Source organism: Heptranchias perlo, chromosome 5, assembly GCF_035084215.1.
Source record: "Heptranchias perlo isolate sHepPer1 chromosome 5, sHepPer1.hap1, whole genome shotgun sequence".
Classification (NCBI taxonomy): Eukaryota; Metazoa; Chordata; class Chondrichthyes; order Hexanchiformes; family Hexanchidae; genus Heptranchias; species Heptranchias perlo.
In genome coordinates, this window is record NC_090329.1 from 86,247,521 (window position 1) to 86,274,510 (window position 26,990).

The 26,990-nt window shown below is 44.1% G+C and overlaps 1 protein-coding gene across 7 annotated transcripts in view; it reads left to right on the plus strand.

Annotated features, from left to right (window-relative positions):
- The first annotated feature begins 422 nt into the window (after positions 1–422).
- The window catches only part of klhl32 (kelch-like family member 32), a 184,798-nt gene continuing 158,230 nt past the window's right edge, over positions 423–26,990 (plus strand). For 5 of the 7 annotated variants that reach the window (XM_067983834.1, XM_067983839.1, XM_067983837.1 and 2 more), the window contains exons 1-3: positions 423–445; positions 1,021–1,201; positions 25,774–25,881. In XM_067983834.1, the coding sequence (XP_067839935.1) occupies positions 423–445; positions 1,021–1,201; positions 25,774–25,881 (312 nt within the window). The remainder of the gene's footprint in view (positions 446–1,020; positions 1,202–25,773; positions 25,882–26,990) is intronic. The other 2 variants (XM_067983836.1, XM_067983838.1) reach the window with 1 other exon arrangement.

The following is a 26,990-nucleotide window of genomic DNA, read 5'->3' on the forward strand; positions in this document are numbered from 1 at the left end:
TGTTTGCTAACAAAGTATATAATATTTTGAAAATATTCTAGCATTGCTTTGTAAGTCAGTTGGTATGTATATTTTGAAAAATATCTTGTGCAATACTGAATGCAACTATTCAACGACAAATGTAACCACTTTGTAAGCAAAGTGATTTCTTTATTTAAAAGATAACACTGCACAAATTGTAAAATGGAAAACCCAATGGCAGAAGTTGCATGACCATTAATCTAAAACATCCTTTCATTTGCTGTTTGTAATATTCCTGATTCAGTGTTGGATGAGCCTCAGGAATCCACGCTTGTACAGTCAACTGGAGCCAAACCTATTCATGCTCACACATTGCTATCCCATTGTTGCACTTTCAGCTGGGATCTCTCTTACACCTCCAACGCCTTTTGTACTGATACCTGCTGGGTCTGGATTGGAATATGCCATCTGAAATGTGCCTCAGGTACTGTGTATCTGACCCATGAGTGTATGTGATGTCACCTTGAGCAAGCTGGTATTTAATTCAGTCTGTCAGTTAAGGCATTCAAAGCTATTGTCAGATTGCGAGATTGCAGCATTGAAATAATGTCAGCAACTTGCATTGCACAGCTAGCAAAATGTAGGAGATTTAGTGAGTTTATTTGTTTCTAGTTTTATTTTTAAGCTTCTTATCTATGGTTTATGTTGAACTCTTAAAAATAGTTCTAATGCATGCTGCGTATAAAATGGCCATGTATTATTCTTCGCATCACCTCAGATTCAATCTAGAGGATTTAGTTGTGTGACAAGCAGTTATGAGATTTTCAAGGCTTTGTTTCTAATCCAGCATGTGGCCCACACTAACTGGATGGTGGTTTTGTTATTTTCTAATTATTCATTAGAGAGAAAGCTTTTTTTTATTCACAAAGGCTTGTTGTTTTCATTTATTGTGGACAGTTTAGCACAGGAGATTTTTTTTTGTGAGTGGAGCACGTTGCTAGTTTTGTTTTGGGGGAAGGGTCTCAATTTTGTTCATAACTTATTTTTGTTTGTTTACAGCATTCAAGAAATGCTGACAGGTCACAGGCTCTGCCAATCGAAGTCTCATAAGGATGCTGTCCTAGCAGCTCTGAACCAGCAGAGGAATGATGGGATACTCTGCGATGTCATTCTGGTTGCTGAGGAACAAAAATTTCATGCCCACAAAGCAGTGCTGGCAGCATGCAGTGATTATTTCCGAGTAAGTTTGTCATCGCCTTCATGTTCACACTGATTTTTGTAAACAAGATATTTTAGATGTTTGTAAAAACTTGTAAAAAGTGAGCTACATTTAAAGGTTGTTGATTGATGTCCATCAGTGGAAATTAGATCTGCTTTAAATGTGGAGTAATTGTAGCTGTATTCTGTGGTTAACCCTCTTATTAACGTTGGAATCATTTTTGTATTGTGTAAATGAAGTTTAAAACCCATTGTACAAATAGGTTAAAAATCTATGTAATATTTGTACTTTATAAACAATTGACACTTGCTTGAGGTGATTAGCAGTTGGTTGGAGGTGGGGAACGTTCCCTTAAGCTTAAGTAGAAGTGGAAACTCAATTTCTTTTATTCGTTCACGAGATGTGGGTGTCGCTGGCAAGGCCAGCATTTATTGCCCATCCCCAATTGCCCTTGAGAAGGTGAGCCGCCGCCTTGAACCGCTGCAGTCCGTGTGGTGAAGGTTCTCCCACATTGCTATTAGGAAGGGAGTTCCAGGATTTTGCAAGCTTGCAATTTTTCTGAGAAAAGGAACTTAGAGTTTTGTCTCTAATCCTATCAGATTTCTAAGGAGGCTGATGCAAGCTGTGTCTCTTCACTTGAAATAAAGAAAATCCCTAAACTTTTCCAGTGTACTAAATCAGCGTTTTAAATGATTTTTTTGAAGATTATAGAACAAAAAGAAACAAACATGTTGCTGAAGTTCTTCAAGTATAGATTCAAGATACTCTTACCTTATATGTCATGGGCCTTTACTATAGTTTGTGTAAAAGTGATGGGAAGGTCTCCATAAAGTATTACGTTATTTTTAATTTTAAAGTGCCTGGTAATCTATTTTTGATGAATACTATGAATACTACAGGGATAAGTTTCAATGAACCGAATGGCCTTTTCTCATCAATGACTTCTTTGGTCACCAAACCAAGCTGCTGAGAAATCCAAACAGGCAGAGTTTCAGTTTGCCCAATTTGACATGTGCGCACACTATCTACTTACCCAAGCCCAGAGAACTAAGATGCCAGATCAGAGCCAATGTTTATGGACCCCTGAGTGTGCCCAGAGACACTGTGTGTCATTCTTGGCTCAGTGATAATACTCTCACCTCTGAGTCAGAAGGTTGTGAATTCAAGCCCTGCTTTAGAGACTTGAGTACATAATCTAGGCTGACATACGAGTGCAGTATTGAGGGAGTGCTGCAGTTTCTGATTAGTCCTTAAACTAAGGACTTGTCTGCCCTCTCAGGTGGACTTAAAACAGTCCTTGGCACTCTTTGAAGAAAATCAGGGAAGTTCTCCCGTTGTTGTGGCCAACATTGTCCTTCAACGAATATCACCAAAACAAAGAATCTGGTCATTTAATCTGCTGTGCACAGATTGGCTGCTGCGTTTCCCTACATTACAACAGTAACTACACTTCAAAAGTACTTCATTGGCTGTAAAGCTCTTTGGGACACCTGTGATCCTGAAAGGCGCTATATAAATACAAGTTTCTTTCTTCCTTCCTTTCTGCTGGAGTTTAACTACCTAAAACCATGTAGATTACCAGCACAAAGCATTAGTGAGCCAGATTGGTTGGTCAATCATCAGTAGAGACCTGGAACACTAAATCTGCCGGTTCAAATATTTCTGGGCTATAAGGTAACTCTTTATCTCTTGTGTTACAGAATTAATCAAGTGTGCAAACATACCCACAACTTTTAATTCCTTGTTTGGTTCTCTCACACTTGAAAACCCGTAGGAAATAACTTACTTCTATATGCTGCCCTTGCAGTCAATATTTGTACACCAGGTATTTTTGCAAGATCACCTCACTGTGTTTGGAGACATTTAAGACTTAACAGCTGTGGATTTTAATTCAAGTTTAAAAAAAAAATCTTTTGTTCTCACCAATTTTTCTCAGCTTTCCTCCTTTACCGAAGGTGTTGATTCTCACTTTTAGTACTTCACCCAAGTAACCAATATTCATATATGAGCCTTGACCAATGTTCCCTCTAATTTTTTTTCGGCCATGTGTGAAATGAATTTGGGTTTGTGCCATGATATAAATGCTGTGTGCTCCACTTTAATAGAACATCTTTATAGAAAACATTACTCAGGGTATATAACAAACAGAACAAATGTATAAAATAATGGATAATTGTAACAATTTAATGTTATATTGGCTGATAAATTTATATAATTTATGAAATGGGTTTCTTAAGTTGTACTAGGATTGAGCAGACCAGTCTCGTTATATTTTATTAAAAATTATTTGATGGGAAGGATTTTGTTGAATCAGCTTAATGACTCTGATTCAAACAGAAATAAATCGCGTGCAGTCAGAATTTTTAAATTGAGTCAAAAATATAAACCAGCTGTCAAATCAGTCAGTGTGAATTTGGGGATAGGGAACTGTTTAAATAAAGATCTCCCAACCCCCCCCCCCCCCCCATTGAATCCTCAGCAGGGTTTAAAAAAATACTGCATTACAATTGTACATCTTGCAGGTCTCATTAGTTTTGGCTGCCTCTACGTAAGGCAGGGAGCAATTTGGTCATGCACACTGTTTCCCCATTTGTTTCCAAAGGTTGAAGTTATATATTTAAGGAAAGGTAAGGACTTGTATTTAAAAATGCCTTTCATGACCTCTAAATGTCCCAAAGCACTTTACAGCCAATTAAGTACTTTTGAAGTGTAGTCACTGTTGTAATGTAGGCTATGCGGCAGCCAATTTGCACAGAGCAAGCTCCCACAAACAGCAATGAGATAATGACCAGATAATCTGTTTTAGTGATGTTGGTTGAGGGATAAATATTGGCTAGGACACCGGGTAGAACTTCCCTGGTCTTCAGAAAGAGTCATGGGATTTTTTACATCCACCCGAGATGACAGATGGGGGCTCGGTTTAATGACTCATCCGAAAAACAGCATCTCCGACAGTGTAGCACTCCCTCAGTACTGCACTGGAGTGTCAGCCTGGATTATGCACTCAAGTCTCTGGAGTGGAACTTGAACCAACGACCTTCTGACTCAGAGGCAAGAGAGTGCTATCCACTGAGCCACGGCTGACATGAATGCTATACAGAACCGTGAGGCCTGTACAGATCCATTGTGACCACCACCTGTAACAATCCCTAACCAGAGGCAGCAACATTCTATAAAACAATATTACCAGTCAGTCATTCAGATTTGACTTTGTGTATTTGAAATGTCCTGTTAATGGCCAGGATTTTTCTAAATGTCTAGAGTCTCCCTGCTTGGAGTTCTGTGAATTAAAGGTATCACAAAGGCAGGAGGTGAGCAATTCCATTGTCCCCTGTGTCACTCCCAATGATTCATACCAAACATCAGTTGAACACCATTAAGGGCACTGTCCCTATTAAGAAGCCAGTGATTCCCTGTGCAAACACAGGAGCACTGCCAAGTCCTGAGTGATGGGTTAACAGAGCAGTGCTGATACTGGGGAACAGCTGGCTTGTGTCACTCAGGATCGCACTCAGCTATTCAAACACTGACATGTAACCAAATACCTTTACATGCCTCCCACAGCCAGCCAGACTGACTCAGGACGACTGATCTCTCGTCGTTTACTGTTAACCCGGGCTGCTCTGTAACGAGGTTTATCACGAGACTTCCAAACGTGCCTGGGCCGACTCCCTTTTTGCCCTTGCACGTTTCTCTCTCCCTTTACTGCAAGTGTCGACTCTCACCGGCCGATAGTGCCACAGAAAACCCTCCAGTGCTTCACCCACCAGTCATTCTCTACACGTGCACCCAGGCAGTGAATGTCAGCAAGGCATCTGACCACTGAGGACAGACAGATCAAATCTTCTATCACCCACCGTCCGGCCGGCCATTCATCCACATCTTTCAGTCAGGATCACTCGATAATGATTGTGAGGGGAAACCCTCTCCCCGGGACAGTGAATCACAGGCAGTGCTTCCACTGCTGATATCAGTTAACTTGACAGGGACCAGAGAGCACTGATTTGGTGCATGGACGGAATGTTTAAGTGCACGGCACACAACAGATTGCTGCGCGGTCACGCACACGCGCAGCTTAGAGGGAACGGAGGCCATGACAGCTAGTGGTTTCAGGCCATTCAACCACAGAATGCATCACAGCTGACCCCTATTGTCTCCTCATCTAACATCTACACAGGGATAATTGGATGGCTATGAAGGATCAAATTTGGGATCTTTTGGGTCTGTACAGCTCAACTACTCGTACTTTTATTTAGAAGCCTCGCCTATCGACAATTATTGACGTTTACTAATACAACAAACTGATTAAACAGTGAATTTTTAACCTCACTTACAACTGTTAAAGTAAAAGAAGGACAATTGTTGATGAAATCCAATTTTAAACAACTTTCATAAAAAATTCTCTCCTGACCAATTCCATATAATTGGATTCCACAGTGTGTGTATCAATATAATCGTTTTTCTTGTTGCCTTACCAAGGTTCAACATTTCAGTTTGCACACGTGAATAAATATTTAAAGGATTGCGCCAGCGTGTGGTTCAGAATTCAGTCACTATGAAATCCCTATGGATTTCTACTGGATATATTTTAGTAAGGAGTCATTTGATGTATGTGCTTTGGGCATGGACAGTAAGCATGTCTGAGGCAGCTGATGCAGACAGTGACCTATTTCTGCATAAAGACCATTTTTATTCATTCAAAAGACATTTCTTTCTTTCAACATGTGGTCCAAAGTGCATACCAAAGATTCTGAATCATATTTTGTAAGGACACGTGACTGTTATAAATCAGTCTATTTATGTTTATATAATTTACTAAGCCTACTTAACATATGAGAAGCTTGCTCTATCCCAAAACAATGCTGGTTTGCGAATATTCAAGATTACAACATCGACATACAGGGTAAAATTAGTCTCTGGCCATCATGATTGTCGCAACCTTGCTTCAATCTGTTGTTCTTTACTTCAACCTTTTTAAATCATCATCTGGATTTTTTAAAGTCAATCAGAATATGTATATGCTCTATAATACCCAAATTTATGATACATTCATTAGATTTAGAGCCTGTATGTTCCAGAATGAATCAGCATGCTATTTCCTCTTCATAACCTTGCAGTTCTCTGGGTTGAAGTGCATGTAGCACAGTGGTATTCATATGTTTAACAATTATTTTTGTTGTTCCTGTTTTCTTGGCCTTCCCACACTATGCATCATACCCAGCCAAGGGGATGGTTTGACCTCTGCAAATGTGATACCAGGTACTGGGGGCATGAGTGCAGCTTCCAGGGGAAGTGCAGTCATGCCGACAGTCAGCATTTCCAGTATCTTGTCCATGTGTCAGCATTTGCTAACAGAAATCAGCACTTCCCACAGCCGCTGGCCCTTCTCCCCAAGTTGCCCTACAATTTGGCTGTGCACATGCATGGAGTTTTGGATATGCACAGAGTTCAAGTGCCTGTGTGCATATAGGTAGAGTTGGAGCACTTGTGTGCCTGTGTGAAAGCTGAAAATGTATGTGAATGCATGGAGGCTGCACGTTTATGCCCCTATGCAGAGGTTGTGTGCATACCACTTGGGTCACACATTGGCTTGCAACCACCCACTACTCAGCATAGGCTGGTAAGGGAATTACAGTTCTTTATACTCTTCTGTTCCGACAGTCCACAAAATGGAAGTGAGAGTTCTCTGTCCATAGTGAGGGGCTCTTACAAATTTGTTTCTGCCATAAATATCATCTTGTGTTCAGTGGTGTCATGCGAACTAAGTTAAAATGTGAGTTGATTCACACTATATCTACTAGTATGATTGCAGAACTTGAGGGTGTAACAATAGTATCCCCTTGTAACCTGAGCCACATATTCTTGTCTTCTACACATGTACTTTCAATCTCTCTGAATGTGAGCTGAAGCCTGATATGAATTGATAAATTGTTTTATTTCGTGGTAAGATGAACGTACAGGACAACAGTTATGATCAGACTCACTTAATTCATAGTAGGTACAGCAGAGGTGGAGGCCATTCGACCCACCGTGCCTGTGCCGGCTCTTTGAAAGAGCGATCCAATTAGTCCCATTCCCTTGCTCTTTCCCCATAGCCCTATAATTTTTTTCTCTTCAAGTATTTATCCAATTCCCTTTTGAAAGTTACTATTGAATCTGCTTCCACCTCTCTTTCAGGCAGTGCATTCCAGATCATTACAACTTGCTGCTTAAAAAGTGTTTCCTCAAGTTGCCTCTGGCTCTTTTGCCGATCACCTTTAATCTGTATCCTCTGGTCATCGACCCTTCTGCCACTGGAAACCTTCTTTGTTCTAAGCTTCTCCACATAACTGAAGTCCTCATCCCTGGCACCATTCTAGTAAATCTCTTCTGCACACTCTCTAAGGCCTTGACATCCTTCCTAAAGTGTGGTGCCCAGAATTGAACACAATACTCCAGCTGAGGCTTAACCAGTGTTTTATAAAGGTTTAGCATAACTTCCTTGCTTTTGTACTCTATGCCTCTATTAATAAAGCCCAGAATCCCATATGCTTTTTTAACAGCTTTCTCAACTTCTCCTGCCACCTTCAAAGATTTGTGTATGTGCACCCCCAGGTCTCTCTGTTCCTGCACCCCCTTTAAAATTGTACCATTTAGTTCATATTGCCTCTCCTCATTCTTCCTTTTAAAATGCATCACTTTACACTTCCCCGAGTTAAATTTCATCTGCCATGAACTGCCCATTTCACCAGTTTATCTATGTCTTCCTGAAGTCTGTTACTATCCTCCACATTATTTACTACATTTCCGAGTTTCGTGTCACCTGCAGACTTTGAAATTATACCCTCTATACCCAAGCCCAGGTCATTATTATATATAAAAAAATAGCAGTGGTGCTAATACTGACCCCTGGGGAACACCACTCTATACTTCCCTCCAGTTTGAAAAAAAAACATTCACTCTCTGCTTTCTGTCCCTTAGCCAATTTAGTATCCATGCTGCCACTGTCCCTTTAATCCCATGGGCTTTAATTTTGCTAACATGTCTATTATATGGCACTTTATCAAATGCCTTTTGAAAGTCCATATACACAACATCAACTGTACTACCCTTATCAACCCTCTCCGTTACTTCATCAGGGAAGCAACACACCATGCGGGACTCAGGATGGCAGTTCGCAGAAACACCTGTCTATCCCCCTCAGTATCGAATCCCCAATAACAACTGCATTTTGTTTGCCCCCCTGTGCAGCCAAGTCGCCCACGGTGCTGTGGATTTGCTCCTGACTGCACTCCCCAAGGTGTGAACACCCTCACTGGTATTCAATACTGAATACTGGTTTGTGAGTGGCGCACTCCCAGGGGACTCCTGCACTATCTGCCTGTTCCTCCTAGCCTGTCTGGTGGTGACCCACTCCCTCTCCGCCTGAACCCTCTGTAGCTGTGGGGTGACCACCTCCTGAAACGTCCTATCCACAAAATTCTCAGCTTCCCGTATGCACTGTAATGATGCCAGCTGACCCTCGAGCTCAGAAACTCTGAGCTTGAGCAATTGGCGGCACTTCCTGCACATGTGGTTTTCCAAAACACAAAATGTTCTGGAGTTCCCACGTGGCACAGGATGAGCATGCGACGGGCTGCAGCTGTCCTTACCATGTTAGCTACAGTTATTTAAACTGTTTGTTTAGCCTTAAGGTATTTCACTGTTTATCTGACACTAAAACACTAACCACTAAAAACACTAACCAACCACTGACCAATGAACTAAATACTTACTGACTTACCCTTGGTGCTCCTCCTTGCCTTGTTTTGATTCCTCACTTTATACTGCACTCAGCCTGAGTCAATAATTCTTTGGTTTAAATCACTTAGCACCTCCTTCCCCCTCTGCATCTAATTCCCACACTCACCAAATTCCCAGTTGAATGTCCTCACTCTGTTCTCACTTCACTCCGTTAGAGGTTCACTCTGTCTTCCTCTGTCTGTTTTCAATGAGTACAACTTATCCTTACGTATAATACAAAATAAAGAAATGCCACACTTCCCCACATTAGTGGGACACCTTACTTGACTTAATAAGATGTCTTCAAACTGTCCCTCTACCATTTTTAAACTCAGCCCTCACAACTTCCTCCAAAAAAACCCGACTGCCTGTGTCTCTGTCTCTGTGTTCTACCTCTGTTCACAGCCGGAAAGAAATCAGCAACTTTTCAACACAGTGAATAGGAGGTGTTTTCTTTTTGACTGTTGAGATGACTAAAAAAATTGCTTTTTATTTAATCTGTCACTTTTTTTTGAAGCTGTTTGTCAACTTTTGTGACTTTTCTAGGTTGGCATGTATGAGATAGCTGACAAAATTCTCAACATGTGAGTAAGATTGATTAAATCATTCTGCCTTCTTGGATTGAAGATTTGGGAATGTGATACCACAAGTGCCAGCAGCCTTCTGGTACCTTACCAAGTGGCCATTAAAGTGTGAATTTAGTGGGTATAAAAAGATGATTTCACCATGGAGGGCTTGAGAGACGAATCTGATTGGGTCATCCCTCAACGTCCAAACATGTATGTTTTTCATTAGGGGTCACTGGAATCCACTTGGAGCTTTCACTCTTCCCAGCCTACAGATTCTGAGACCAATTTGTAGTGTAGTTACCGCTGGTATTCTCTGTTTTAAGCTCAGGAAAATATGATGCTGCTTTTCTGTATCCAAGACTTAGTACCTGATTTTCTTTCTTCCATGTGATGTCTGCATCCAGTCAGAGTCTGCATGTTGCACGTTAAATGGCAGGAGAGGGTTCTTCATAGCTTTCCACATGAAATTAGCAAACAGCCTCCTGATTGCAGATTTATTGAGTATAGAAGGTTGAAATGTTTTGGTCATGGTTGTTGAATGACAGCCTGCTTTTCTTTGCTTTGTTGAATACCAGCATGTGGTCAATATATTTATTATATTGTTGATTTACAATATTTTAAAAAACACAAGGACTTGGTGTCAAACTTCACTGGTTTCAGGTGCAATGTCATGTCACTGCAGAGAACAATGGAAACAGCCTGTGTCAGATAAGTATATTTGTACAGAGCCCAGCAGTTGTTTACTGCATAATCTAGGTTTAAGTGCTAGGTTTTATGCAGAAACCTAATACTTGTGAGAAAAATAGGTTACTTGGAACAAGAAACATTTTAATGAGGGTGGCATGTTGCAGTGTGGATAGTGAGTGCCGTTGAATTCAAATTATAAGGAAAAACTCAAAAGCTAAAATGTATAAAGTTAATTTTGTGTTGCAGCTTTTGCATACATGCAATTTTTGCATACATGCAATGAGTTTAATTTTCTCCTGCCTTATGTAAATATTGTGCTGAAGGTAACCTTTATAGGCTTAATAGCCATGTCTGTCTTAATGCTAATCACACTTAATATGAGACTAATCAAATATTGCCATGCCATATTGCCATAATTCCTGCATATTTCATTAAGTCTCAAATACAGCAAGACCCATACTGTAGCTGTGAGCTGTTTGGTGAAGGTTTTTCTGATGGATTTCAAGTGAAGTGACCAACAAGTAACAAACCTCTCGAGGGAAAAAAATTAAAGTCAATTGACCATATCCATTGAAGTGATTCTCGACCTCAATCTGATGAGAATAAAATTCAAAACCATTGTTCTGGACCATGTTACATTACTCAATGCAATGCTACAACGCAGATTTATATTGGCAATAGAAGTTACAATTATTGGTTTGCTTACATAGTTCTAACAAAGATGGCAGGAGATCCCAGAGCCGTGTCATGTTCCTCTTGTGAGATGTGGGAATTCAGGGCTCCTTCCTGTATCCCTGATTCCTTCACCTGCGGGAAGTGTGTCCAGCTGCAGCTATTGTTTGACCGCTTGACGGCTCTGGAGCTGCGGATGGACTCACTTTGGAGCATCCGCGATGCTGAGAAAGTCGTGGATAGCACGTTCAGTGAGTTGGTCACACCGCAGATAAAAATTACTGAGGGAGATAGTGAATGGGTGACCAACAGACAGAGGAAGAGTAGGAAGGCAGTGCAGGGGTCCCCTGCGGTCATCTCCCTCCAAAACAGGTATACCGTTTTGGATACTGTTGGGGGAGATGGCTCACCAGGGGAAGGTGGCAGTAGCCAGGTTCATGGCACCGTGGCTGGCTCTGCTGCACAGGAGGGCAGGAAAAAGAGTGGCAGAGCTATAGTGATAGGGGACTCGATTGTAAGGGGAATAGACAGGCGTTTCTGCGGACGCAACCGAGACTCCAGGATGGTATGTTGCCTCCCTGGTGCAAGGGTCAAGGATGTCTCGGAGCGGCTGCAGGACATTCTGGAGGAGGAGGGTGAACAGCCAGTTGTCGTGGTGCATATAGGCACCAACGATATAGGTAAAAAACAGGATGAGGTCCTACAAGCTGAATTTAGGGAGTTAGGAGTTAAACTAAAGAGTAGGACCTCAAAGGTAGTAATCTCAGGATTGCTACCAGTGCCACGGGCAAGTCAGAGTAGGAATGACAGGATAGCTAAGATGAATACGTGGCTTGAGAGATGGTGCAAGAGGGAGGGATTCAAATTCCTGGGCCATTGGAACCGGTTCTGGGGGAGGTGGGACCAGTACAAATTGGACGGTCTGCATCTGGGCAGGACTGGAACCAATGTCCTAGGGGGAGTGTTTGCCAGTGCTGTTGGGGAGGGTTTAAACTAATGTGGCAGGGGGATGGGAACCGATGCAGGAAGTCAGTGGGAAATAAAATGGTGACAGAAACAAAAGGCAGTAAGGGAGAGTGTACAGAACATGACCGGACAGATGGTCTGAGAAAGCAGGGCAAAGACCAAGGGAAGTCTAGATTAAACTGCATTTATTTCAATGCAAGAAGTCTGATGGGCAAGGCAGATGAACTCAGGGCATGGATGGGTACATGGGACTGGGATGTTATAGCTATTACTGAAACATGGATAAGGGAGGGGCAGGACTGGCAGCTCAATGTTCCAGGGTACAGATGCTATAGGAAAGATAGAGCAGGAGGTAAGAGAGGAGGGGGAGTTGCGTTCTTGATTAGGGAGAACATCACGGCAGTAGTGAGAGGGGATATATCCGAGGGTTCGCCCACTGAGTCTATATGGGTAGAACTGAAAAATAAGAAGGGAGAGATCACTTTGATAGGATTGTACTACAGACCCCCAAATAGTCAACGGGAAATTGAGGAGCAAATATGTAAGGAGATTACAGACAGCTGCAAGAAAAATAGGGTGGTAATAGTAGGGGACTTTAACTTTCCCAACATTGACTGGGACAGCCATAGCATTAGGGGCTTGGATGTAGAGAAATTTGTTGAGTGTATTCAGGAGGAATTTCTCATTCAGTATGTGGATGGCCCGACTAGAGAGGGGGCAAAACTTGACCTCCTCTTGGGAAATAAGGAAGGGCAGGTGACAGAAGTGTTGGTGAGGGATCACTTTGGGACCAGTGATCATAATTCCATTAGTTTTAAGATAGCTATGGAGAAGGATAGGTCTGGCCCAAAAGTTAAAATTCTAAATTGGGGAAAGGCCAATTTTGATGGTATTAGACAGGAACTTTCAGAAGTTGATTGGGAGAGTCTGTTGGCAGGCAAAGGGACGTCTGGTAAGTGGGAGGCTTTCAAAAGTGTGTTAACCAGGGTTCAGGGTAAGCACATTCCTTATAAAGTGAAGGGCAAGGCTGGTAGAAGTAGGGAACCTTGGATGACTCGGGAGATTGAGGCACTAGTCAAAAAGAAGAAGGAGGCATATGACATGCATAGGCAGCTGGGATCAAGTGGATCCCTTGAAGAGTATAGAGATTGCCGGAGTAGAGTTAAGAGAGAAATCAGGAGGGCAAAAAGGGGATATGAGATTGCTTTGGCAGATCAGGCAAAGGTGAATCCAAAGAGCTTCTACAAATACATAAAGGGCAAAAGGGTAACTAGGGAGAGAGTAGGGCCTCTTAAGGATCAACAAGGTCATCTATGTGCGGAACCACAAGAAATGGGTGAGAACCTGAATGAATATTTCACATCGGTATTTACGGTTGAGAAAGGCATGGATGTTAGGGAACTTGGGGAAATAAATAGTGATGTCTTGAGGAGTGTACATATTACAGAGAGGGAGGTGCTGGAAGTCTTAACGCGCATCAAGGTAGATAAATCTCCGGGACCTGATGAAATGTATCCCAGGACGTTATGGGAGGTTAGGGAGGAAATAGCGGGTCCCCTAGCAGAGATATTTGAATCATCCACCGCTACAGGTGAGGTGCCTGAAGATTGGAGGGTAGCAAATGTTGTGCCTTTGTTTAAGAAGGGCGGCAGGGAAAAGCCTGGGAACTACAGACCAGTGAGCCTGACATCTGTAGTGGGTAAGTTGTTAGAGGGTATTCTGAGGGACAGCATCTACAGGCATTTGGAGAGGCAGGGACTAATTAGGAACAGTCAGCATGGTTTTGTGAGAGGAAAATCATGTCTCACGAATTTGATTGAGTTTTTTGAAGGGGTAACCAAGAAGATAGATGAGGGCTGTGCAGTCGACGTGGTCTACATGGACTTCAGCAAAGCATTTGACAAGGTACCGCATGGTAGGTTGTTACATAAGGTTAAATCTCATGGGATGAAAGGTGAGGTAGCCAATTGGATACAAAATTGTCTTGACGACAGAAGACAGAGGGTGGTTGTAGAGGGTTGTTTTTCAAACTGGATGCCTGTGTCCAGCGGTGTGCCTCAGGGATCGGTGCTTGGTCCACTGTTATTTGTTATTTATATTAATGATTTGGATGAGAATTTAGGAGGCATGGTTAGTAAGTTTGCAGATGACACCAAGATTGGTGGCATTGTGGACAGTGAAGAAGGTTATCTGGGATTGCAACGGGATCTTGATAAATTGGGCCAGTGGACCGATGAATGGCAGATGGAGTTTAATTTAGATAAATGTGAGGTGATGCATTTTGGTAGATCGAATCAGACCAGGACCTACTCCGTTAATGGTAGGGCGTTGGGGAGAGTTATAGAACAAAGAGATCTAGGAGTACAGATTCATAGCTCCTTGAAAGTGGAGTCACAGGTGGATAGGGTGGTGAAGAAGGCATTCGGCATGCTTGGTTTCATTGGTCAGAACATTGAATGCAGGAGTTGGGATGTCTTGTTGAAGTTGTACAAGACATTAGTAAGGCCACACTTGGAATACTGTGTACAGTTCTGGTCACCCTATTATAGAAAGGATATTATTAAACTAGAAAGAGTGCAGAAAAGATTTACTAGGATGCTACCGGGACTTGATGGTTTGACTTATAGGGAGAGGTTGGATAGACTGAGACTTTTTTCCCTGGAGAGTAGGAGGTTTAGGGGTGATCTTATAGAAGTCTATAAAATAATGAGGGGCATAGATAAGGTAGATAGTCAAAATCTTTTCCCAAAGGTAGGGGAGTCTATAACGAGGGGGCATAGATTTAAGGTGAGAGGGGAGAGATACAAAAGGGTCCAGAGGGGCAATTTTTTCACTCAAAGGGTGGTGAGTGTCTGGAACGAGCTGCCAGAGGCAGTAGCAGAGGCGGGTACAATTTTGTCTTTTAAAAAGCATTTGGACAGTTACATGGGTGAGATGGGTATAGAGGGATATGGGCCAAGTGCAGGCAATTGGGACGAGCTTAGTGGTATAAACTGGGCGACATGGACATGTTGGGCCGAAGGGCCTGTTTCCATGTTGTAACTTCTATGATTCTATGATTCTATCTGATCAACATAAAATTGATTACAGGGTGGTTTGTTGCACATTCTGTTGGTCTAATTTTTATCACGCGACAAATGCATTGTAAGATCTTTCACTTTTTTTTATTCGTTCACGGGATGTCGGCGTCGCTGGCGAGGCCAGCATTTATTGCCCATCCCCAATTGCCCTTGAGAAGGTGGTGGTGAGCCGCCTTCTTGAATCGCTGCAGTCCGTGTGGTGACGGTTCTCCCACAGTGCTGTTAGGAAGGGAGTTCCAGGATTTTGACCCAGCGACAATGAAGGAACGGCAATATATTTCCAAGTCGGGATGGTGTGTGACTTGGAGGGGAATGTGCAGGTGGTGTTGTTCCCATGTGCCTGCTGCTCTTGTCCTTCTAGGTGGTAGAGGTCGCGGGTTTGCGAGGTGCTGTCGGAGAAGCCTTGGCGAGTTGCTGCAGTGCATCCTGTGGATAGTGCACACTGCAGCCACGGTGCGCCGGTGGTGAAGGGAGTGAATGTTCAGGGTGGTGGATGGGGTGCCAATCAAGCGGGCTGCTTTATCTTGGATGGTGTCGAGCTTCTTGAGTGTTGTTGGAGCTGCACTCATCCAGGCAAGTGGGGAGTATTCCATCACACTCCTGACTTGTGCCTTGTAGATGGTGGAAAGGCTTTGGGGAGTCAGGAGGTGAGTCACTCGCCGCAGAATACCCAGCCTCTGACCTGCTCTTGTAGCTACAGTATTTATATGGCTGGTCCAGTTAAGTTTCTGGTCAATGGTGACCCCCAGGATGTTGATGGTGGGGGATTCGGCGATGGTAATGCCGTTGAATGTCAAGGGGAGGTGGTTAGACTCTCTCTTGTTTGAGATGGTCATTGCCTGGCACTTATTTGGCGCGAATGTTACTTGCCACTTGTGAGCCCAAGCCTGGATGTTGTCCAGGTCTTGCTGCATGCGGGCTCGGACTGCTTCATTATTTGAGGGGTTGCGAATGGAACTGAACACTGTGCAGTCATCAGCGAACATCCCCATTTCTGACCTTATGATGGAGGGAAGGTCATTGATGAAGCAGCTGAAGATGGTTGGGCCTAGGACACTGCCCTGAGGAACTCCTGCAGCAATGTCCTGGGGCTGAGATGATTGGCCTCCAACAACCACTACCATCTTCCTTTGTGCTTGGTATGACTCCAGCCACTGGAGTGTTTTTCCCCTGATTCCCATTGACTTCAATTTTACTAGGGCTCCTTGGTGCCACACTCGGTCAAATGCTGCCTTGATGTCAAGGGCAGTCACTCTCACCTCACCTCTGGAATTCAGCTCTTTTGTCCATGTTTGGACCAACGCTGTAATGAGGTCTGGAGCCGAGTGGTCCTGGCGGAACCCAAACTGAGCATCGATGAGCAGGTTATTGGTGAGTAAGTGTCGCTTGATAGCACTGTCGACGACACCTTCCATCACTTTGCTGATGATTGAGAGTAGACTGATGGGGCGGTAGTTGGCCGGATTGGATTTGTCCTGCTTTTTGTGGACAGGACATACCTGGGCAATTTTCCACATTGTCGGGTAGATGCCAGTGTTGTAGCTGTACTGGAACAGCTTGGCTGGAGGCGCAGCTAGTTCTGGAGCACAAGACTTCAGCACCACAGCTGGGATGTTGTCGGGGCCGATAGCCTTTGCTGTATCCAGTGCACTCAGCCGTTTCTTGATATCACGTGGAGTGAATCGAATTGGCTGAAGACTGGCTTCTGTGATGGTGGGGATATCGGGAGGAGGCCAAGATGGATCATCCACTCGGCACTTCTGGCTGAAGATGGTTGCAAACGCTTCAGCCTTGTCTTTTGCACTCACGTGCTGGACTCCGCCATCATTGAGAATGGGGATGTTTGCAGAGCCTCCTCCTCCCGTTAGTTGTTTAATTGTCCACCACCATTCACGACTGGATGTGGCAGGACTGCAGAGCTTTGATCTGATCCGTTGGTTGTGGAATCGCTTAGCTCTGTCGATAGCATGTTGCTTCCGCTGTTTAGCATGCATGTCGTCCTGAGTTGTAGCTTCACCAGGTTGGCACCTCATTTTTAGGTACGCCTGGTGCTGCTCCTGGCATGGTCTTCTACACTCCTCATTGAACCAGGGTTGATCCCCTGGCTTGTTGGTAATGGTAGAGTGAGGAATATGCCGGGCCATGAGTTTACAGATTGTGCTGGAATACAATTCTGCTGCTGCTGATGGCCCACAGCGCCTCATGGATGCCCAGTTTTGAGCTGCTGGATCCGTTCTGAATCTATCCCATTTAGCACGGTGGTAGTGCCACACAACACGTTGGATGGTGTCCTCAGTGCGAAGACGGGACTTCATCTCCACGAGGACTGTGCGGTGGTCACTCCTACCAATACTGTCATGGACAGATGCATTTGCGACAGGTAGATTGGTGAGGACGAGGTCAAGTAAGTTTTTCCCTCGTGTTGGTTCGCTCACCACCTGCCGCAGGCCCAGTCTAGCAGCTATGTCCTTCAGGACTCGGCCAGCTCGGTCAGTAGTGGTGTTGCCGAGCCACTCTTGGTGATGGACATTGAAGTCCCCCACCCAGAGTACATTTTGTGCCCTTGCTACCCTCAGTGCTTCCTCCAAGTGGTGCTCAACATGGAGGAGGATTGATTCATTAGCTGAGGGAGGACGGTAGGTGGTAATCAGCCGGAGGTTTCCTTGCCCATGTTTGACCTGATGCCATGAGATTTCATGGGGTCCAGAGTCAATGTTGAGGACTCCCAGGGCCAATCCCTCCCGACTGTATATCACTGTACCGCCACCTCTGGTGGGTCTGTCCTGCCGGTGGGACAGGACATACCCAGGGATGGTGATGGAAGAGTCTGGGACGTTGGCTGAAAGGTATGATTCTGTAAGTATGGCTAGGTCAGGCTGTTGCTTGACGAGACTGTGGGACAGCTCTCCCAATTTTGGCACAAGTCCCCAGATGTTAGTAAGGAATGCCTTGCAGGGTAACTGGGCTTGGTGTTTTGCCGTTGTCGTGTCCGGTGCCTAGTGGTCCGATGCCAGGTGGTCCGTCCGGTTTTATTCTTATTGTGACTTTTCGTAGCGAGATTTTACAACTGAGTGGCTTGCTCGGCCATTTCAGAGGGCAATTAAGAATCAACCACATTGCTGTGGGTCTGGAGTCACATATAGGCCAGACCAGGTAAGGACGGCAGGTTTCCTTCCCTAAAGGACATTAGTGAACCGGATGGGTTTTTCTGACAATCCGGTAGTTTCATGGCCATCATTACTGATACTAGTATTTTAATTCCAGATTTTTTATTTAATTAATTGAATTTAATTAATTAATTGAATTTAAATTCGCCAGCTGCCGTGGCGGGATTTGAACTCATGACTCTGGATTTTCGTCCAGGCCTGTTGAAATATTCCTTCAAAATGTAGCCTCATTTTAGCAGATTAATTCTCCAAACACAGAATTCAGTATGGAATTTCTATTGCTTTTTAATAGATTTTCAGATGTGTAGCATAAAGGTGATAAGCTTAGGAAACCTGAAGAGTACTTGAAGATGCTGATTTCCTTAATGCTTATGCTGTGTGATACGCAGAATCATTTGATATCCTGTGGTGATTAGCATTCCTGAGTTTACCATTTGGACATTCAATTTCTATGTTTAAGTAATAGAATGATCGTGAAGTGATCCTTATGCTGATGAGATGTTTTAGGTATTTTTAAATCATAATTTGATTTTAAGCATTATGTGCTCTGATCATTCCTTAAATTAATAATAAAGTATTATGGAATGAGAAAGTTCCATTTGGCTATTCTTTCCATAGAGCATGTGCAGTTTGATCTGTTGTGAACTCTAATCAATCCATTTAACCTGCTGAGGGAGGCAAGAAACCTGAAGTAAACCTCAAATTGCGATAAACTCTTATGAAATGTTTCAACAACAAGGATAATTCAGTAAAGCTACATTTTTACACCCACAATTAACCTGATCAGCTGCATCCCAGAAAGGACATCTATTGTTCCAGCAGTGCATGAATCATTTTGTTCTTCAGAATATTTCATCTATGTTTCTGTCTTCATCCTTATGATCTTGTTATAATTTCATGGTCTGGATATAAGAATTGTTTAGCATTCCCCTTCGTGCTCTGGCAGTAATGCTGGATTTGAAAGCAATGGTGTGCAGCACATACACTTTCCCCTTATTGTAATGAACTTTGGAGCTGAAAGAAGGGAAAGTATAGTGTGGCACAAATTCCGCCTTCCATGAGAATTTTTTCCCCCTTGTGTGGATGCACTCAACCCCCGTGCCCCCCAGATAGAAACATAGAATCATAGAAAATAGGAGCAGGAGTAGGCCATTTGGCCCATCGAGGCTGCTTCACCATTCAATATGATCATGGTTGATCCTCTATCTTAATACCATATTCCTGCTCTCTCCCCATACCCCTTGATGCCTTTTGTGTCTAGAAATCTGTCTCCTTCTTAAATATATTCAGTGACTTGACCTCCACAGCCTTCTGTGGTAGAGAATTCCACAGGTTCACCACCCTCTGAGTGAAGAAATTTCTCCTCAACTGAGTTGTAAGTGTCCTTCCCCGTATCCTGAGACTGTGACCCCTCATTCTGGATCCCCCAGCCAGGGGAAACATTCTCCCTGCATCCAGTCTGTCTAGCCCTGTCAGAATTTTATACGTTTCAATGAGATCCCTTCTCATTCTTCTAAACTCGAGTGAATACAGGCCGAGTCGACCCAATCTCTCCTCATACGACAGTCCTGCCATCCCAGGAATCAGCCTGATGAATCTTCGCTGCACCCCCTCTATGGCAAGTATATCCTTTCTTGGGTAAGGAGACCAAAACTGCACACAATACTCCAGGTGTGGTTTCACCAAGGCCCTGTATAACTACAGTAAGAATAAATATCAGGACCATGATTAGTGAATGTGCAGGCCACTCCAAGCCTCCCTCCCCCACAACCACCTTACTGAGAAGAATTTCAGTGAAGGGAGCTGTAGCTTCCACCCCCACATGCCCTTCCTCCCACTGATGGCAATGTAGGGGTCCGGGAAGGTAAGGTTTGGTGGACTACACTCCCCCCATCTTCACTGAGAGAAATTTCTGGGAGGAGGAGGTATGGTTTAGCCATGACCCTCTCTTCCAGATGAAAATCTGGGTTGTCCCTTTTGTATCTCTCCCCTCTCACCTTAAATCTATGCCCCCTCGTTATAGACTCTCCTACCTTTGGGAAAAGATTTTGACTATCTACCTTATCTATGCCCCTCATTATTTTATAGACTTCTATAAGATCACCCCTAAACCTCCTACTCTCCAGGGAAAAAAGTCTCAGTCTATCCAACCTCTCCCTATAAGTCAAACCATCAAGTCCCGGTAGCATCCTAGTAAATCTTTTCTGCACTCTTTCTAGTTTAATAATATCCTTTCTATAATAGGGTGACCAGAACTGTACACAGTATTCCAAGTGTGGCCTTACTAATGTCTTGTACAACTTCAACAAGACATCCCAACTCCTGTATTCAATGTTCTGACCAATGAAACCAAGCATGCTGAATGCCTTCTTCACCACCCTATCCACCTGTGACTCCACTTTCAAGGAGCTATGAACCTGTACTCCTAGATCTCTTTGTTCTATAACTCTCCCCAACGCCCTACCATTAACGGAGTAGGTCCTGGTCTGATTCGATCTACCAAAATGCATCATCTCACATTTATCTAAATTAAACTCCATCTGCCATTCATCAGCCCACTGGCCCAATTTATCAAGATCCCGTTGCAATCCCAGATAACCTTCTTCACTGTCCACAATGCCACCAATCTTGGTGTCATCTGCAAACTTACTAACCATGCCTCCTAAATTCTCATCCAAATCATTTAATATAAATAACAAATAACAGCGGACCCAGCACCGATCCCTGAGGCACACCGCTGGTCACAGGCCTCCAGTTTGAAAAACAACCCTCTACAACCACCCTCTGTCTTCTGTCGTCAATCCAATTTTGTATCCAATTGGCTACCTCACCTTGGATCCCGTGAGATCTAACCTTATGTAACAACCTACCATGCGGTACCTTGTCAAAGGCTTTGCTGAAGTCCATGTAGACCACGTCTACTGCACAGCCCTCATCTATCTTCTTGGTTACCCCTTCAAAAAACTCAATCAAATTCGTGAGACATGATTTTCCACTCACAAAACCATGCTGACTGTTCCTAATCAGTCCCTGCCTCTCCAAATGCCTGTAGATCCGGTCTCTCAGAATACCCTCTAACAACTTACCCACTACAGATGTCAGGCTTTTCCCTGCCGCCCTTCTTAAACAAAGGCACAACATTTGCTACCCTCCAATCTTCAGGCACCTCACCTGTAGCTGTCGATGATTCAAATATCTATGCTAGGGGACCCGCTATTTCCTCCCTAACCTCCCATAACGTCCTGGGATACATTTCATCAGGTCCCGGAGATTTATCTACCTTGATGCGCGTTAAGACTTCCAGCACCTCCCTCTCTGTAATATGTACACTCCTCAAGACATCACTATTTATTTCCCCAAGTTCCCTAACATCCATGCCTTTCTCAACCGTAAATACCGATGTGAAATATTCATTTAGGATCTCACCCATCTCTTGTGGTTCCGCACATAGATGACCTTGTTGATCCTTAAGAGGCCCTACTCTCTCCCTAGTTACTCTTTTGTATTTGTATTTGTACAAGCTCTTTGGATTCTCCTATGCCTTATCTGCCAAAGCAATCTCATGGTAGTGCAGAATTAACTGATCTCTACAGATTTGATCATTAATTGAGGTGGTTTATAATTTGATTGCTCAGATATGATTTACAACCTTGAAGTTGCTTCTACCCATTTTAGTATTCCCTCAGTACTGCACTGGAGTGTTATCCTAGAGTGGGACTTGAACTCACAACCTTCTGACTCAGAAGCGAGAGTGCTACCACTAAGCCACTGCTGACACTGTGGTAATGATGTCGGGCTGGGAAGAGAAGCCATTGCAGAAGATTCTCTGACTACGATTGGTTAGGGAAGAGTGGAACCAGACGAGGGCAGTGCCACTCAGCTGGACAACGGAGGAGAGGTGTCGGAGTAGGATGGTGCGGTTGACTGTATCAAAGGCTGCAGAGAGGCTGAGGAGGGATGGTGCTCTACAGTCACAGAAGATGTAATTTGTGACTGATTAGGGCAGTTTCAGTGCTGTGGCAGGTGCGGAAACCCGATTGGAAAAGTTCAAGCATGGAGTTGCGGGAACGATGGGCATGGATTTGGGAGATGACAAGTTCGAGGACTTTGGAGAGGAAAGGGAGATTGGAGACAGAGGGATCAAGGGTGGGTTTTTTGAGGAAGGGGGGTAATGACTGCAGATTTGAAAGGGAGCAGGACAATACCTGAGCAGAGGGAACTGTTTACAATGTCAACTAGCATGGGGGCCAAGGAAGGGAAGTTAGATGGTCAACAGTTTAGTGGGAATAGAGTCAAGAGAGCAGGAGGTGGGTCTCATGGACAAGATGAGCTGGGAGAGGGCATGAGGGTTGATGGGAGAGAAATTAGAAAAAGATGCAGGTTCAGGGCTAGGGTAGGGGAAATCATTGCGGGAGGCTTGGCTTGGTGGGAAAGGGAGGGATGTGGCAGAGGCAGCTGAACAGATGGTCTCAATCTTAGTGACAAGGAAAGGGAGAGGGATTTAAGGAGGCAGTTGATAGTGGAGAAAAGAAGCTGGGGGTTATCTTTGCATTCCAAGATGATCCTGGAGTAGTAATCAGTTTTGGTAGAGGAGAGCAAAGCCCAATAGCGCTTGATCTGGTCCAGCCATATCTGGTGACGAATGGCTAAACCTGTTGTGTGCCATACACATGCAGGTCTGCGCTTCTCGGACATAAGGGAATGAAGATGGGGGCTAAACTGAGGGGAATGACTATGGAGGGAGAGTAAGGGTTTTACTGGGGACAAGGGCATCAAAGGTGGACATGAGGGAGTGATTAAGCAGATCAACAGCTGCAGAAGAAGCATAACAAATGGAGGACCAAAGGCTACACAGTTGGGAGTTTGAAAGTGACTTGGGAGAGGTTTTTCCAGGAGTGAACGCAGAAGAAAGTGGTGTTGGAAGGGAGAAGTGATCAGAGATGACTTTGTCTGTGATTGAGACTATAGGAATAGAGAGGCTACATGAGATGGCACGGTTGAGGGAGCCGTGAATATGAGTAGGAGAGTTTATATGGAGGGAGAGGTTAAGGGAGGACAGGAGGGCAATGAACTCAGAGGAGAGAGGGCAAGTTGAGTTGAAATGGAGGTTGAAATCATCGAGGATGAGGAGTTGCTCAGTGCAGAGGCTGAGGGAGGAAAGGAGTGAGGATATCTTGGTGAGAAACTCTGGGTGGAGTTTGGGTAGGTGAAAAGCACTTGGCAAAACTCGATTTTTTTTTTCTTAAAAAGAAATCTGATTTTTAAAAAAAACAACTTTCACAATATTTATGTACATTCTCTACTGTAGTTAAAGTGTGCTACAAATCCATAGCAACCGAATATAAACACTTAAGCCTGTCGTCTTGCCTTGTCTCCAAATCATCTTATTTGTTAATCCTGAGCTAATTTAGAGCCAGACAGATGGCCTGAGCTTGGCTAGATCACCTTTATCATGTAAGAAGTCAACAATAATTCCAGTTCTGCTCTTGTTCCCAGGTCAATAAAGGATTGATGAAAGGGGCGGGTGGGGGGGATTTGATTCGGAATGATTGCCTCAAATTTCCCTGGGCATTGCACCCAGGCCCCAGGGAAATTTGGGGCAAGTTAAAGTAGAGGGCAGAAGAGGTCTGACAGGGATAGGAAATTGGGCAGGACCCAGAAACACTGTTTGCACCTAGATAAGAGGCCAAAGGGAATTTCACCTGTAGCCTGAAGAAGTTCCATCTGCCCCATGATATCCGGATAAAGTCCCCTTCTAGAATTCCCATGACTTCTGCCTCAAGTGTTCAATGATTGGTTGCCTGATAGATACCAGTGTCCAAGTCCATGAAAATGTGAAAGTGAGACCCAACAGGGTGTCCAGGCCTGCATCTTGGCCTGGAACACCCCAGAAGACTACTGGCAGCATCAGGTAAATCAAACCTCTTAAAAAGATGGCTGACTCCCACATTTTAAAATACTTTTGAGTTGGCCGCACTGGCCTGTGCAGTAGCACCCACCCCCCCCCCCCACAGTGTCACACCTTCCCGCCCCCCCCCCCGAATTTGTACCCATACTGGCATGGGAGCCCACTAGAGATTTTTAAATCAGCTGATCCCAGACACTTTGGCAGAGCCAGGAGCAGAGGTCACAGTAGCAGTGGGATTGTTGCCCTGCTGCCCTTATGATGGTGAAGCAGGTCTAAGGATTTTTGGCTCCTGTACGTTTTATTCATAAAAATGTTAATACACACACCTGTATGGATTAAATAATCATGGAAGACCCGGTAGAAATTCTGCCCCCTCCCCCTACCCGAAATTGTCTGACATCCAGCTGGCTTAGGGTCCAGACCTCAACAGCCCGTCAGACACAGTAGAGTCTGAACACTGAACTCCCAGTGGTCAGTCAGACCCTGAAGGCCTGGCAATCAGGCCCTGAACCCCAATTACCACTTGGCCACTATATATTTGACATGTCGACATCTATAAATCATCTTAATCTATTTATTTTGTTGCCACTCTGGACACAAGCTCTACTGCCTTTCTGCTGACTGCGAGTTCTTCTATATCCCTTCTCCTCTTCATCCCCTCTTCCTCTTCCTGTCCCTCTTGTAAATTCTACCCATTTCTCCTTCTTACAGCACCTGGTTCTGATCCCCCATTACATCTGCTGCTACTCCACTGTCCTAGGCTTGAGTACCTCTTTGGTGAGCCCATGGTTTTCTGCTGCTGTACTTTAGGTATCCTCTGTTCTGCCCACTATGGCATCTGCCATTATTTCTCAGAGCAGCAATGCCATTTGCTTAATTTTCCTCAACTATTGTACCTCCTGCCACTCCTCCTCCTCCTCCTCCTCTCCCCCCCCCCCCCCCCCCGCTCCCATTCCGGGACTAAATCTCACTCATCTCCCTGGCCCTCTCTCCACTTCCCGATTCCCACTACTCATCCTCTCTGCGTTTTCCTTCAAAATGTTTATTCCTTTGCAAACAAGGTTCTTTTCATCCACAACCTCATTTTGAATGAGCCTATAAACATCCCAGTCTTGATGGAAACCTGGCTCTGACTATGATTCCTTTTCCTCACCGAGGCTGCCCCAGCTAGCTACATGCCCCCTACTGTAACTGGTGGGGCGCCGGCATAGTTGATATTTTCAGATTCCATCTTGATTTGCCCTCTTACCCCACCAGTACGTTCTCCTTTTTTTTTTACGACCCCAATGTCCACCATTCTTCTTGCCTCTTCTTTCAATCCTTATTGTCTATCACCTTCCAAGCCCTTAGTTGCCTTCCTCACCTAAATTACCTTACCCCTCTCCTCATTTAGTCTCTGCACTGAATGACTCATCTTCAGTGACTTCAACCTACAGTTAAACTTCCCTTCTTCCTCACCGAAGTAAGATCTAATTTACATTGATCCTTGAAGACTATAAGATCACCACCTCGGCCCTTCATCAAATGAAGCAGGATCACACTGGTATTTGTGTCAAAAAGATGATCTATTGTTAATTCAATGTTAATACTTGCTGAACCACAGACCATATTGAAAATGTGAATTGCAGCCCCAGCATTAAGTATGCACCTGCGCTATTTTGGTGATTGTAAGATATTAACTCTAAATGTACATGGTGATAATAAAACTTAGAATACTTACACGTCTTTCGTGCATTCTTTGAAATTGACCCTTGAGATAAATTTATTTCACCTCTGTTTTCAGGCCATGTTTAGCCTGTGTATGGTGGAGAGTGTTGCTGAGGAAGTGAGCCTACATGGAGTGACCAGCCTGGGTCTGAAACAAGCTCTGGATTTTGCATATACAGGACAGGTACAGAATTGTTTGCTTTGCAAGAACAAAATGATAGGCACCAGTTGAATTCTTGTTGGAAATTAATCTCAGGAGATTGTACACATAGTGTAAGAGATTCAGAGGTGACACCAAATTGGGTACAATAGTCTTTTACATCAAGCACAAGCAAGTATTAATACATTTCAGTATTTATCAGTAATTTACAGAGAAGTAAAACAATATTACCCCATTCCTCCTCTGGGTAGAGTGCGTAGTCCAGCTGGCCCTTTCCGGTGCGGCTCCTCGACCCCTCCAACTCTAACCAGTGATGAGCCCTTCCTTTATACACTTCTAGTCACATACACCCTTTCAAACAGGAATTGTTTTTCACAAACCTCCAGGTGGTTAGCAAAGTTAATGTTTTTTCCCTTAACTGTTTTAACTGTCTAGCCATTGTTCCTAAAGCCAATGTTTTTTCTCTTAACTGTCTTATCTGTCTCTCCATTGTACCTAAGAGTCACTGTTTTTTCTGCTGCTATCTCGGAACCATTGTTCCGCTATCTTTCCTGAGTCAATTGTAAACAATTTTACAACACCAAGTTATAGTCCAGCAATTTTATTTTAAATTCACAAGCTTTTGGAGGCTTCCTCCTTCCTCAGGTGAACGTTGTTGGAAATGAAATCCTCGAAATGAAATCGCATTTATAATTCACAGAACAATGCTTGGTGAGTCCAGACAGTTTTTTCAACTGCCCGTTGCCAAGGCAATCAGTGTGCAGACAGACAGGTGTTACCTGCAAGGTCTCCGAATATACAAATCACCAAAAAACAAAAAAAAACAGAGATAGAGAGGTAGAAACATAGAAAAGACAGCAACTGACCCGTTATATTAAAAACAGACAACATTTGTTCGCTGGTGGGGTAACGTGTAGCGTGACATGAACCCAAGATCCCGGTTGAGGCCGTCCTCATGGGTGCGGAACTTGGCTATCAATTTCTGCTCGACGATTTTGCATTGTCGTGTGTCTCGAAGGCCGCCTTGGAGTACGCTTACCCGAAGGTCGGTGGCTGAATGTCCTTGACTGCTGAAGTGTTCCCCGACTGGGAAGGAACCCTCCTGTTTGGTGATTGTTGCGCGGTGTCCGTTC